At 57.1% G+C, this 14,008-nt stretch overlaps 1 protein-coding gene across 1 annotated transcript; it reads right to left on the bottom strand.

Moving 5' to 3' along the window:
• Window positions 1-4,964: 4,964 nt before the first annotated feature.
• LOC120374516 lies at window positions 4,965-13,208 on the bottom strand. Its single transcript, XM_039494288.1, has 9 exons — window positions 13,167-13,208; window positions 10,805-11,313; window positions 10,241-10,338; window positions 9,759-9,881; window positions 9,197-9,276; window positions 8,647-8,752; window positions 8,123-8,176; window positions 5,903-6,038; window positions 4,965-5,062 (listed from the first exon to the last, which is right to left on the bottom strand). Exons 2-9 carry the CDS (start codon window positions 11,310-11,312, stop codon window positions 4,965-4,967), a joined length of 1,203 nt encoding a protein of 400 aa, XP_039350222.1. The 5' UTR covers window position 11,313; window positions 13,167-13,208.
• Between the last annotated feature and the right edge of the window lie 800 nt (window positions 13,209-14,008).

Raw genomic sequence — 14,008 nt, 5'->3', positions numbered from 1 at the left:
GATTGAGCCACTCACATCCGGGCCTCCAGTAGTCAGAGCCCCTCCCCTGGTCTCCCCCTCCCCTGGCCTCCCTCTCCCCCCTGCAGCCAAAGTCCATTTAATCCTCCTTTGCAGGTGGGGTAGCGCGGCCTAGCGAGCAGAGTCTATAAAATCCCCCCTTGCAGGCGGGGGAGCATGGCCTAGTGGCCAGAGTCCATATAATCCCCCAGTACACATGGGGTAGCACGGCCTAACAGCCAGAGTCCATATAATCCTTCACGGTTCAGGGTGGGGGGGGTAGGTGGACTCGGGCCCACCCTCTCCACAGAGCCCTAAGCCAGGGCCCTGGTAGCGGCAAGCTCTACTTGCCGCTTGCTCAGCAGGGATCCGACTGCAACACGCCGAGTGGTAATACAGCATTAACACCGTTTATCTCTACTTTCCCCTGGGAATGGCAGTGCTTCTGCGGCGAGGGGTCCTCCGGTCTGTTCCTCCCCTGGGTCATCCTCCGTCAGAGTCTCCGGTGGAGCCTCGACAGGGCTGACGCCCAGATCCTGGCTCGCAGCCCCTCTCTCTGCAGGAGCTAACAGCGTGTGTCCTTCCCCTCTGGCGGTCAGCCCAGACTGAGCTGATGTGCAGGCTTTTATATCTGAGCTCCAGTTGGAGCATGCCCAGCAGAGCTTCCGGGGCAGGGCTTCCTCTGCCAGGGAGGAAGGGTTAACCCCTGCTATGCCAGTGCGGGGCCGCTCTGCCCCATCACACACTCTCCCCCTTAAGACAGTCCCCTGGGCAGCCTGACCCTTGGTCGTCTCCTCCCCTTCCCCCTGCCCCTCCGACCGCCCCCCATCTCGGGAAAAGAAATCTGCATCCGCATGAGCCTTTCCCGGCCGGTGTAACACTCGAAAGGAATAGGGTTGGAGGGACATGTACCACCACATGATCCGTGTGTGTGAGTCCTTCATGCTGTTAATCCACCTGAGTGGTGCGTGGTCTGTTACCAAGGAGAAGGGGTTCCCTATTAGATAGAACAGCTTGTGGCTCAGATACCAAAGACCGTATTTTCCCTCGGCCCACCGTATAGCCCGGGTAGATCAGTTCTTTCTGGCCCAGGTGACATTTGGTTCGGTTTGCGGTGAGTCCTGCTCTGCCCAGCGCCCGCAGCTGGAGCTGTTCCTTCCAGTTGGCACTGTAGATGATGATGTCCGTCAGTGTCTCCTGCAGCAAGCCGACCCGTTTGAAGATCTGCAAGAGTTCATTGGCGATAACTGGAGCCGTGGCAGACCATAGTGGTACCACCTCTGGATACCGTGTGGCATAGTCAACCACAACCTGATATACTTATGGCCGGAGCTACTCTTCTCCAAAGGCCCCACTAAGTCCAAGCCCATCCGTTCAAAGGGTGTCCCTCCTGCTCACCCACAAGGAGGCCGTGCCCCCCCCCAGGGGGTCATGCCCCATCCCGCCCCCATGTTCCTTGGCGCCCTCCCCAGGACCCCTGACCCATCCACCCCCTTCCCTGTCCCCTGACTGCCCCTTGCCATCCCATCAACCCCTCCTCTCATTCCTGATGGCCCCCCAGGACCCCTGCCCCATCCAACCACCCCTTCTCTCTGTCCCGACTGCCCCCCATCGTCTCATCTAACCCCTGCTCCTTCCTGACTGCCCCCCTGGAAACCTTGCTCCCATTCGATCCCCCTGTTCCCTGCCCTCTGACCACCCCAACCCCTATCCACCCCCCCCACAACCCACTGAACTCCCCTGCCCTCTTCCAACCCCCCCTCCCTGCTTCCTGCCCCCTTACCACACTGCCTGGGGCCGGGGCCGGGGCCAGGTCTGCTTGGCCAGGACCGGGACTGGTGCAGTGGGGCCCGACTCCACAGGCTGGGCCGAGCCAGGCCGGAGCTGGTCAGTCAGGACCAGGACCAGCGCCGCGGGGCCCCACTCCTTGGGCTGGGCCGGGCAGGAGCCGCTCATCCGGGACCAGCACTGGCGCCATGGGGCTGAGCCGGGCCGGAGCCACTGGGGCCAGAGCCGGGGGTGCTTGGCCGGGACTGGGCTGGGCCGCTCGGCCGGCGCCAGGCCAGGGCCAGGGGAAGCCGCTCAGATGGAGCCAGACAGGGCCGCGCTGTGCCTCCCTGGAGCTGTACTTGCACCCCCCAGCCCCAGCCTACCTGCCTGCTGCTTGTTTCAGGCTTCCAGCGAACATCTGATTCGCGGGAAGCAGGGGAGGGGGAGAAGGAGGCGGAGCGTTCCGGGAGGGGGGGGAGGTGAGCTGGGGCGGCGGGGGGAGGGACGGCTGCCCGAGGTTTTGTTAAATGGAAAAGCTTTTTCAGAACCGGTTGTCCTGGAACAGCTGGTTCTAAAAGGGTTTCTAAATTTAACAACCGGTTTCTGCGAACCGGCTCAAGCTCCCCACTGCCATCTGCCCAAAGCAGTCAATGGCTCTTACCTCCACGAGGGAGCGGGGTCTCCCTCTCAGACTCTCTGAGAACTTGCACTGCTTGGTTTCCTAGGACAAGGTGACCTGTCCCCACTGCTCCCTGAGGTGGCCCATCTGGGAGGCTGTCACACACCCCAGGGCCTAGCAGACAGGTGGGGAGGAGGTTCCCGTTCATGTCACCCTCTGAGAGCCCACAGAAGGGCCAAAGGAAGAATTAAGGGCAAGAGGTGAAGCAGGCCCTGAGCCTCTGTCCCATCCTCACCTCCTCAAATGTGGAGCTTCCTGAGCTTCAGTTGGGCAGGCGGAAAATGTAGCTCTGGCACAAAGGTGCTTCTGCACCATCTGGGGCAGGAGAGCTCTGCCTGGGAGCCCGGGAATGGGATGGGGGTGAGAGCAAGGAAAGAGGGGAGGGTATGGGAGTGAGGGGAAGAGCTCATGCCCCAGGTGAAGGACGTTTGGGGTCAGAGGAAGGACCCTGCTCCACAGAGAGGAGAGAGTTTCTGTCAGTGACAGGGGCCTCCATTTCCCCTTCCACTAGCCCCCATTTCCAGGAGACAGAGCAGTACCTGCAGCAGGGAGGCGGGAGTTGCTGAGGGGGGACCTTTAAGGGCATCAGGTGAGGCTCAGCCCTTGCAGCACCTCAGGCACCTGGTGCAGCTGCCGGATGCTGCGGAGCTGACCCATCAGCTTGGCGGTGGTGTCCTCCAGCTGCAGGGGAAGGAGAACATGTCAGAGACTGAGACACTGCCCAGGAATCAGGGAGGATTAAGGGCACCTGGAACCAGCACCATTTCCACCCAGCAGCTGCTCATGTCTGAGTGGTGGATTCACCCTCCTGATCCTCAGGATGGAGGCTTCTTGTCCTCTCTAGTGACCTCCAGTGCCAGCCCCCCTCCTTGTAGGGTTAGCTCCTGCCGCCTCCCCCTCAGTGCCCCTGACAGCTGTTCCACCTCCAACCCACCTGGGGACACCGCTCAAGTTGGTAGAACCCTCTCCTCCACCCCTGCCTCCATCCCCACCCAGGTAGGGCAGGAGGGATTCTGACAGCAGTGAAGTGGCCTGCGGGGAGGTTGAGACCTTTCCCCAAGTCACCCCAGTGACAAATGCTGAAGCCAGAGGATGGCAGCCCTGGTGAACGGGGCAGGTCAGCAGCCCCTGCTGGCTGAATCCTCCCATTCTCTCTAGAGCGGGTCCAGCCCTGCCAGCAGCAGGACAAGCTTCCCCCACCCATGTGCCTCAGAACTGCCTGGCCGGTCGCCATCACCCATCAGTCCTTGGCCTCCCAGGCTGCCAGTGATGGGAGCAACTCTGGGTGGTGGCTGGGGTGACATGGACACTAGGCCATGGGGAAATAGGTGCAGCTCTGTGGGGCAGGAAAGGTTCACACAGGGCACTTAGGGGACTCTCCTGCCCGTCCCAGGAGTGAGAGCAGAGCATCACATCCTAAGAACACAAGTCCATGAAGTCCACAAGTCCCCACTAGGCTCCTTGCTCCCAGGCCAGCAAATGGTGATAGGATGGGAATGAGGCCTGGGCCCCGCTCCAATCTCCTGAGTCGAATGCAGCTGCTTACCGTGTACCCCAGCAGTTGCTCGGCTTCCCCAGGATGGCGTGCGTGAGAGAAGCCCAGCCTGGCTAATGCACAGCAGGGGTTGTAGATCGCTGGCACGGCTGTCTTGAGGAAGCATTTCCTCTGCCCCGCAGAGAAGAATTTTCCAAAGACCTAAAACCAACAGGACAGGAGGCTGTAGCAGATTGCCCAGAGCCAGCCTCCAAGCCCTGGAGATAGAATGGCCTCAGTGTCTGGTGCCCCAAAGGAAGGGTAAGAGAGCTGCTGTAGCCAAGGCCGTTCATTCCCCAGGAGGCTTTCAGGGTCCCATGGCTCAGGGAAGCCCCTTTATGAAAAGATGGCAGATGCTTAGGGACCAAAGCCTCCAGTGGCTCTTTCTGGAGGGCAATTGATCGCAGGGGCCATGATGGGCTGGAAATAGATCTCTAATGTGGGTGAGCAGAGCCCACTCTGCTGTGCAGCGCACAGAGATGATAGGGGACCCTGTATTACTTCCAGCAGAGAGATCTCTTGCACCTCAATGGCTAGAGGAGTGTGCAGGGGGAGGGGGGGTGGAGCTGACAGACCAAAGGTCTATTCCCCCCAAATTAGTGATTTCTCTAGTAGCTGGGTATGGTCTCGGCAGCTCCTTGGTTTCTGCCAAAAGGAATCCAATCTGCAACCCGACCAGGATAAGGAGACTCATTTCCCAGTCCCCATCACAGACAATCATAGGAAACTTTTCTTCTGCTGCAGCAATTCAGCTTGTGAGAGGCAGGACAAGCTCACAGAGTCTCTCTCACGTGGCGTCTATAGGGCAGCATTCTGTAGATGCACTTGGAGATCCAGGAGCCATTCCAAGGCCTCCTCTGTGATGTTGTGGAAATCACCCATTTCAACGTTGACTCCAATCTGGGGCACTGGGTTATGGTGTGTTCCAAGGTTTGGATGTTCTCAGCACAGGTGTGAGACAGGGGCCGGGAGGTCTTTGATTTTCTACTTCTGCGGCAAGTAGTCGCAACTTGGGTCAGTGACAATGTGCTTCTTTGGCACAGTGGCTGAGGTCCAGATACTCTGCCATTCCCTGGCCGGGACTGGAGACATGAGGAGGCGCATGTGGTGCATATTGGCCCTGGAGCTCACTGTGTTCCCTCCCAGTTCTCGGCAGGGCATTCTGCTTCCTGACTGGCAATGGACTTGGGCAAACCCCACCTCCTTTCTCTGCTTCTACAGGGTGCAGGGAAGTAAACAAGGGTCTGCTCAAGCACTAGTGACTGACGGACCCAGTGCTCTTCTCTCAGACACTTGGGGATCAGCCAAGGGGACAAGGAGCAGAGAGACACCCAGAGCCATAATCCTCTATTAACTCACCCACCCGGGGATTCGCCTTATGCCACGTAGCAACGGCTCCATGGAAGACACTCAAATCACAGCAACTAGCGAGGTTCCAATGTGGGACCTTTAGCACCAGCCTGTCCCACTGGGTGCTGGGTGAGGAACTCTGAGCTGGAAATAAGGAGTGGGCTCTTGTCCTGTCTCCAGGAGGCATCCACTGCAGGGACCCCAGCCAGCCCCACTCCCTGAGCTGTGTCCTACCCTGCCACAGTGTCCTTACCTCCCCCACCCTGGCTGTGTTTTGATAGCCCAGGAGCCTGCTGTCCTGGTACCAGTTGTGGCACCACAGATCCTCCACCTCGTGTATGCTCAGCCCTGGAAGAGAGAGAGAGAGAGAGACACTTTGATCATTCTGGTTGCAGTTTCTGTGTCCTTCCAATCCCATTGGTGGCTGCCCAGTGGAGTGGAGAAGAACAGAGGTGGAGAGAGACTTGTTCTCCAGCTGGGGTCAGGCTGAGGGAAATTGTCTGGGGTCCCATTATCCACCCGTGGTCCCTCTCAGTCCCCTGATGGGTTCCGTGTCCCAGTGGGTTCCTTACCCCTCTGTTCGAGCAGCAGTTGGTACAGCCGGTAAGTCCCCTCCCTGGCCTGCCGGCTGATGTCCTGGTCTGGGTAACTCACAAACAGAGCCAGCTGGGCCACGTGCTGACCCAGCCTAGGGAACTCTGCTGAGATCTAATGGAAGGGAGAGGAGAGGAGACTCCATCAGCATTTTCCTGTCAGCTCCCTGTCCCCCCTGGGCCAGAAGGCTTCTTCTGCAGGAGATGCTGGGGGAGAGGAGCCTGAGACAGACCCTTCATTTGCTCTGCTGCCAAGGGAGCCAGGAGCTGCTTTGGGATGCCAAGCAGGGGCTGGAACATGGTCCCTGTCAAGGTTCCTTCCACTCTGAACTCTAGGGTACAGATGTGGGGACCTGCATGAGAACCTCTAAGCTTAATTACCAGCTTAGATCTGGTTTTTCTGCCACCACCCAAAGCATTTAAGAGTTATTTGGGAAACTCTGTCGACCTCCCCCCTAGAATATCTCCCTCCCAAATACTAGAACCCTTCCCTGGGTAGCCTTGAGAGACTCCTCCACCAATTTCCTGGTGAACACTGATCCAAACCCTTGGATCTTAAAACAAGGAAAAATCAATCAGGTTCTTAAAAGAAGGCTTTTCATTAAAGAAAGAAAGGTAAAAATCATCTCTGTAAAATCAGGATGGAAAATAACTTTACAGGGTCATCAGATTCAAGGAGCCCAGAGGAACCCCCTCTAGCCTTAGGTTCAAAGTTGCAGCAAACAGAGGTAAATCCTCTTAGCAAAAGGAACATTTACAAGTTGAGAAAACAAGAGAAACCTAACACGCCTTGCCTGGCTAGTACTTACAAGTTTGAAATATGAGAGACTGGTTCAGAAAGATTTGGAGAGCCTGGATTGATGGCTGGTCCCTCTTAGTCCCAGAGCGAACAACCCCCAACACAAAGAGCGCACAAACAAAAGCCTCCCCCTCCCACCAAGATTTGAAAGTATCCTGTCCCCTTATTGGTCCTTTGGGTCAGGTGTCAGCCAGATTACCTGAGCTTCTTCACCCTTTACAGGTAAAAGGATTTTGGTGTCTCTGGCCAGGAGGGATTGGATAGTATTGTACACAGGAGGGCTGTTCCCTTCCCTTTATAGTTATGACAATCCCCTTCAAGGCCCAGGGACGACACTTGACCAGGACAAGAAGAACTTGATTCAAGCCTATCTCATTCCCTGCTCTGACTCTGCCTCCCCAAGAGGAACACTGCGAACCCACAGCCCCTGCAGCAGCAGATCCTACAGCCCGGTGGAGCCAGCCCGCCTGCGCCTGGAGTCAGGAAGCTGGGGTCAGAGGTCACTTACGTCAAACTCGGGGAGGGTGACTGCAAATCTCAGCAGGGCCGTGCTGCTCTTAATGGCCCTGGCTCTCTCCTGGGGCACCCTGGACACGATCCAGCGGTTGACATGCTGTGGGGAAAGGAGGCAGGTCAGGATGAATGGGCAGGTGGTGCTTTGCAAATGAGCCCCACCCCCCGCCCCAGCCCCAGGGGCCCGAGACATTATGCGCAGAGAGAATAGCTGAGTCATTGATCACAGAGCTTTAGAAGGGGATTCTCTCCCCCGGGACACAGCTTGTATCCTGCAGGTCACAACTTGTCAGGGTCTCTCTAGATTGGTCCCATCCTCCCAGAGCTCCTGATTCCTGAAGAGTTCACCAGAAAGGAGACTGAATCCTCGCCCTTCCCTGCCACTAAAATCCTTGGTGGGATGTAAGGAGTCACTGAGAGCACAATCCCCCCAGGAATTTCAGAGCATATCAGAGAAGGGCTGATTCCCTGGGTTCCTCCTGTTTCTCTAGGAAGGAGCGTGTGCCTCTTCTCTGAGAACCATCTCTGGAAACTCGTGGGGTGGGTGTGTTGGGGGGGGCGGGGGAAGGGGGGGTTTCAGACTCTCACTCCCCAAGACAACCAGGGGCCCTGTGATTAGTGTTCAACAGAAGCAGGCAGAGCTCTGGCTTGATGTCCCAGCTCCTTCCTCTGTCCCTCAAGAAAGCAGGACCTGACACTGCATTGCACTGACCTCCCCAGCCAAGGACGCCCCAATGGGGACCCAGCTAGGAGGACAGAATAGAAACTGGATCTGCCAGTCTCTCCTTACCAGCCCCCAAAGAGTTAAGGTAAAATTGGTTCCCACCCCTCCTTATGGGACTCACCTCCAAGATGAAGTGGAGCCTGCCTGCGTCTGGGGACTCTGCCAGCAGGTTCCCCAGCACAGCATCCAGGAGCTCTGGCATGACTTTGTGTAGAGCCTGCAAAGCATGGGTCAGAGTTAGGGAAACTGGGCCGACCCCTGCCACAGGATGGGAAGAGGGGTCTCTGGGAAGCACTGGTGAGACTCCCAAACACATCTCCTGGCCTCGCTCATTCATGTCACACTGCAGGCAATTAGCAAGGATTGATGACACCTGGATCTTTGATCCATGAGCTTAACAGGTCTCTGTAGATGGCCTTGTAGGCGGAAGAGTAGGATACAGCCAAGTTGCTATGGATGGAAGCTGGGCTGCTGGGCAAAACACGGCATATGGAAGAGAAAGAAAGAAAGAAAGAAAGAAAGAAAGAAAGAAAGAAAGAAAGAAAGAAAGAAGGGGGTAATCCTCTGGAGGGAAGGATCCAACCCTACAGCTTGTTCCATCTCTGCCTACCCCACCCCTAAATCTGGAGCTCCAGCGAATCAAGGGAGCCCGGACAAGGACCACTCTGGAAGAGGCGGAGGATGTACCTGGATGTCGGTGGCGTCCGTCTCCGTGCCCAGGGTGAAGACCGAGCCAAGGGCAGCTTGCAAGAGGCGGGACTCTAGCTCAGGCTCAAGGGCTGGTTTCATGGTGCTGGCAAGAGAGAGGAGCTGGTATTAGACTGCGCAGTGCGGGGGTGGGACTGTCGCCAACACGGACACGAAACCACAGGGCTACAGGCACAGGCTGGCGAGAATGGAAACTGAGGCACTGAGCTAGGGAATGACAAGGCCGAGGCGTCACAGACAGACAGTGGCAGGGCAGGAATAGCGCCTGGTCCCTGGAGCCTGCTGCCCCTCCTGTATCTGAGCCCGGGAGTGAGCCCCTCCCCAAGGCCCCTGCAATGTTAGTGGGGTGAAAAGAAGAGCCCAGCCAGGACAGAGTGACCCTTCCCGCCCCACCAGCTCTGCCAGAGGAGCCACTCCTGGGAGGTGAGCGACCTGGGAGTGGGAGGGACAGTGACTCCCAGCCTGGGGCCTGAGCAGCACTGGGGTTAGGGGAGCCAGCGGGGGGGGGAAGAGGGGGCTGTCTCGGTACCTGAGGTTGCCCACAGCAGCCAGGCAGCTGGCGAGGATCTCGCTGGGTGGAGAGTCTTTAGGAAGCTCCTCAATGAGCTCCTGTGACGCGAAGGAGACAAAGGAGCATGAGGATTCGGGCCCTGCTGACACCTCCCAGTGAGGAGATGACACAGCCAGTGCCCCACATGGCCAGCAGGATCCCCCACTACCTCCCGCTCCTCCCATTTCTTCCTGCCCAGCAAACTGGGCCCCTTCCAGGATTCCTGCCCAGCTCAGTCCCAATCCCCTTCTTCCCTCCTCCCTGTCAAACCTGCCCCCATTCAGCACCATCCCCACGACCGAGCTGGGACCATGTGATTCCTTATCCCCCAGTCACAGCTGCCCTCCAGCCCCACAATTCCCCCACTGCCCAATCTCACAATTCTCCCTTCTCTTCTCCCCGCCTTCAGCCCCAGCAATCCCTGCCCTCTGCTGCCCCCCCCCCCCCCCCCCCCCCCCCCAGCCCATTAGCCCGGCCATACCCCGGCCAATCCCACGTCTCTCTCCCCCCTCCAGCTGCCGGATGACGGATTCTCACTCACCACAATCCTCTCCACCACAGCCGCCTTGCAGCAGCGCGGCTCCAGCGTGTCCTGCCCTCTGTCCTGTGCAGCAAGACACGCGGGGTAGATGGCCCGCAGGAACCTGAGCTGCTGCCCCTCATCCTGTACCCACCGGGAGTGGGGGATAGCGAGAGAGAACCTGTTAGCTAGGGACCTTCCTCCCCACCCACACCAGCTCCAGGGCTCAGGCCTCAGTGGGGGATTGTGGGGAGCCGCCTAGTGTCCAAATCCCCCACGACTCCTACACAAGCAGGACTGGGAACTGGGACAGTGCCTGTGGGGGGAGGAGACCTCGGCTGTTGTGGGACAAACACCCCCATCTTGGGGGTCCCACATCAAGGATGTACAAGGGCCCCATTAGGGGTGGTGGATCATCAAGGACAAGACCCTCGGCAGGGGGTGGGGATGCTGGGAAGGGACAGGACAATCTTGGTTCCAGCCCAGGTGGGGAACATTTGTACCTTGTCTCTGCCCTGGAGCTGCTCTCCGATGACCTTGAGAGCAGCTTCCTCTGTGGTCATCTCCAGCCATTCCTCCGCCGCTGACTCCGTGGGGGTCCCTGCACCCGGGAGAGAAGGGAACAGGGGGATGTCTGCTGCCCCTTGGGGGAAGGACAGGGGTGTGGTGGGGAGCGCAGGATTAAGGACCCCCCTTCCCACCTCAGGCACCCAGGGCAGATCGGGCCCCACACCTCCCTCTCAGGGCTGCCTTCAGCCCCCAACAGCTTCAGAAGCCCATAGCAGAGCCCCCCCCCTCCACTGTCCAGGACTCCACAGGAGGTGCCGACTCCCCCAGCCCCGGAGCATCAAGGGACAAAGTGGCAGCAGCTCTTGATGCCCCCACCCCCAGCTCCCCTTGCTGCAGGGGCAGCTGTGTGACTGCTGCTGGTGTCAGTGGGGTTCACGTGGCTCAGGCCAGACACCTGGGCTGGGGACCCCCCCCGCCATATCCCTGGGAGAGTGTCTGGGCCCAGGGTGTTCACATCCCCGTCCTCACCCCTCCCTCAGCCCAGCCTGGCTCCTCACCTGGAACAAAGCAGCAGCGTCCAGAGGCGTCGCTGCTGCTGGAGCCCCAGGCACTGCTGCTGTCCCGTGCTGATCTGATGGTGCTGGTGCTGGGATCTTCCACCTCCTGGTCTGAGGGGGCTGAAAGATCCTCAGAGCCCGGGCAGGGCGATGCCCCCTGCTGGGAATGAGGGCTGGGCTCCTGGGGCCGCTGCTGCCCACATAACAGGCCCCAGAGCCTCCCTGCCCGGCGCCCCTCCTGGGCTGGGTCCTGTCCACAAATCCTCATCCTGAACCAGCTCCACCTGGGCTTGGTCGGGGTCTCTCCCAGGTCGGCGCCTGCGCCGGGAGCTGGCTTTGTTCTCCAGAAGGCTGGGAACTTCCGCCTTCTGGCCTGGATGGGAGCTGCTTCCCCGCCAGCGGGGACGGAGAGGTGGCTCTGCCCCTTGGGAAGATGGCCGCTCCTTCCCGAAGGCTCTGGGGGCACCTGCAGAGCCTTCCTCCTGAACCTCCGCAGGAGCTTGGCCATCCTGGAATCGAGCGGGGAACAGGTGTGAGTCTGGGGTCACTCCTGGGCCTTTTCGGTCCCTCCTCAGCCCTGCTCCAACCAGAGCAGCCCCTTCTCCCCCCATAGGAGTGCAGGGAGTGCAAGCTACACACACTGGCAGGAGTTCATTGCATGATCTGCTCCCCCTCAACGTTCCCCCTCGTCATCCCTGCTGCTGCTGCAAGATCCAGGAAGTCTCATCCTTTTAGAGCAATGGGGTCAGTCCCAAAGACCATCGGTTACTCTGGACAAGCAGCTCCCTCCAGGATCCTGACATGCCAGCACTTTACACACCTTCCTGCAGCCTCCCAACCCCCATGGCCTGTAGCCATGGGACCCCGACCCTACTGATGGCAAACAGGCCTCAGCTACTGGCTCAGGGTCACACCGAGTGTCAGAGCCATGGATGGACCCCTTCCCTAACCACTGCTGCACACTCCCTCCCACAGCTGGCAATCGCAACCAGGCCCTAGTGTCCGCTCCCCCTGCCTTTGAGAGGGAGTGTCACTCCTGGCTCCATTGCTGCCTATTGATCTGTGGGACTGGGCTCTCTGGGCCTCACATCCCCGAATGGGCTTTAAAGAAGACAATGGTTAAAGTTTGGCCCCAACTCTTTCTTGTTTCTCTACACTTGCCATTTTAGCAAAGTTTAGAATTCTTGACGTTCAACACCTGGAAACATCCCTTTCTCCTTCGCAGACAGCTTGAGCATCCCTCCTCACCCAGGCTCACTGCTGCCAGGAGTTAGAGAATCCACCCTATTCCTTGGACCTACCCAAGGAGTCCCACAGCAAAGTGGGGACAGAGCCAGAAAGAGAAGCCAACAGTCCTGACTCCTGTTCTAACTAACAGACAACAACCCCACAGAGGCAGGGGAGAGCCCAGGAAATAATCACTCAATTAGGAATCTTTTCTGCACCCTCTCTAATTTTTTTAACATAATATTCAAAATGTGGACACAAGAACTGGATTCAACATTCCAGTTTCAGGCTCACCAATGCTGGATCACTTCCCTTTCCATACTCACTACTCTATCCAGCCAAGAATGGCTTTAACCTTTTTTACCACAGTTTCACATTGACAGATTATGGTGAGCAGCTCATCCACTATGGCCCCAAATCCTTTTCAGAGTCACAGCTTTCCAGCGGACTGTCCCCATTCTGTAGGGTGCTGCCTGACTCCTCTGTTACTGGCAGGCTGGGTTTGCATGTGGCTTTATTAAAAGCTAATGATTCAGTAAGTAGTTTAGAAGAACTAGCCCATTAGAGAGAATCATGAATTGCTCAAAGACAACGAATGGAGAAAAGCAGCAAGAGCAAACAAACACGTTTGGTTCTGGCTTATTTCCTTGATCTTAAAAGAGAGTAACAAGGACCTGAGTCTCCTCCCTCACAATAGCCCCATGCTCGGCCCAATCAGCATTCAGACTCTGAGACTCAGAAAGCGGAGAGGTCTCACCAGCTGTCGCAGGTCACCACCGGAGGAGTCACTCTTAGAGCACTATTCCAGCCACATCTTTGGGAGGGCCTCCGCAAGGAGAGTTGGAGCACAACCCCCCACCCCTGCCCCCCACTCCACATGCGCACACAGGTCCTGGTGGTGAAAGGAGAGCAGGGGGAAAGGACAAAGATGCAAGAGAAGAAGAGAAAGGAGGGAGAGACAGGAAAAGGGAAAACAAAAAGGAGAAACCCCAATGTCCCCAGTGATTCTAAGGGACAAAGTCCTAGGTCAGAAATAAAATGCTGCCCCCACAATCTAGTGTTTTCCTTTCCTAAAAATCAGCCGGCACCTGATGGATCAGACTGAACAGGTTCCAAATCTTTCAGAGGCTCTTACCTTCTATATAGGGACGTCTGTTTTCTGGCAAAATCAATAATTGAAGTAGAAAACTCTGAAGAGGGTCCTCGTTACGCTCACGTAGGTAAAGTGAATTATCTCGGTACTCAAGGAGAGACCTCGAGATGGAGGCAGCGCTGAAGCAAAGCCACAGGGATCTCCAAGGTTGCTCCTGTCGTGCACCCCTGTCCTGCCTGGATGATGTCAAGAGCTCTCTGTGAGATCATCGCCTCCCACCACCTTTGTCCAATAGGCTGAGGTCCTGCCAAAGGCCCTTGTGATGTCACTGCCACACCCACCCCTCCCCCGCAGTGCTGATGTCCTGCCCCTGTCCAGCCACATTGGATGTTTGTGCTGCTTCCCCTGGATCACCCCACTCAATGACTCTTCATTGTGGGGATGACACCGACTATACAGTAGAACACGAGTCGCTCTTCCCCATGCTACGCTCAGTTGTTCATAAATTAGTAGACTTTATGGACAGAAGAGACAATTAGACCATGGAATCTGACACCCTGCATATCACTTGCTTTCTGTATAGCATAGTAGCTAGTTTTTGACTAAACACGTTCCAGAAAGGCATCTAGTCTTCATTAGAAGACCTCAAGAAATGGGAATTCCACCACCTCCCTTTCTAGTTTATTCCTTTGGTGATTCATCCTCACTGTTGACTATTTGTGCCCTATTTCTAATATGAATTGGTCTCTTTTGAGTTTCCAGCCACTGGGACTTGTTATGCTTTTCTCTGCTAGATTAATGAGACCTTTAATATCAGCTATTTTCTCTCCATGAAGTCACTTCAACACTTCAATGACATCACCTCCTGATCTTTTGATAATCTA

This window comes from Mauremys reevesii, linkage group 11 (assembly GCF_016161935.1).
Source record: "Mauremys reevesii isolate NIE-2019 linkage group 11, ASM1616193v1, whole genome shotgun sequence".
Lineage (NCBI taxonomy): Eukaryota > Metazoa > Chordata > Testudines > Geoemydidae > Mauremys > Mauremys reevesii.
The sequence above is the reverse complement of the archived record's forward strand: the minus strand, read 5'-3'. Positions and strand labels throughout refer to the sequence as shown.

Bases quoted from the DNA above. Each gene is read 5' to 3' on its own strand.
- LOC120374516 (XM_039494288.1), bottom strand. From the start codon at position 11,312: ATGGCCAAGCTCCTGCGGAGGTTCAGGAGGAAGGCTCTGCAGGTGCCC. The intron at 9,277-9,758 runs GTGAGTGAGAAT...TTCGCGTCACAG, and splicing joins CTGTGGTGGAGAGGATTGTG to GAGCTCATTGAGGAGCTTCC. The intron at 5,063-5,902 runs GTAAGGAACCCA...TCATGTCTCCAG, and splicing joins ACTGCTGCTCGAACAGAGGG to TCCCGGCCAGGGAATGGCAG.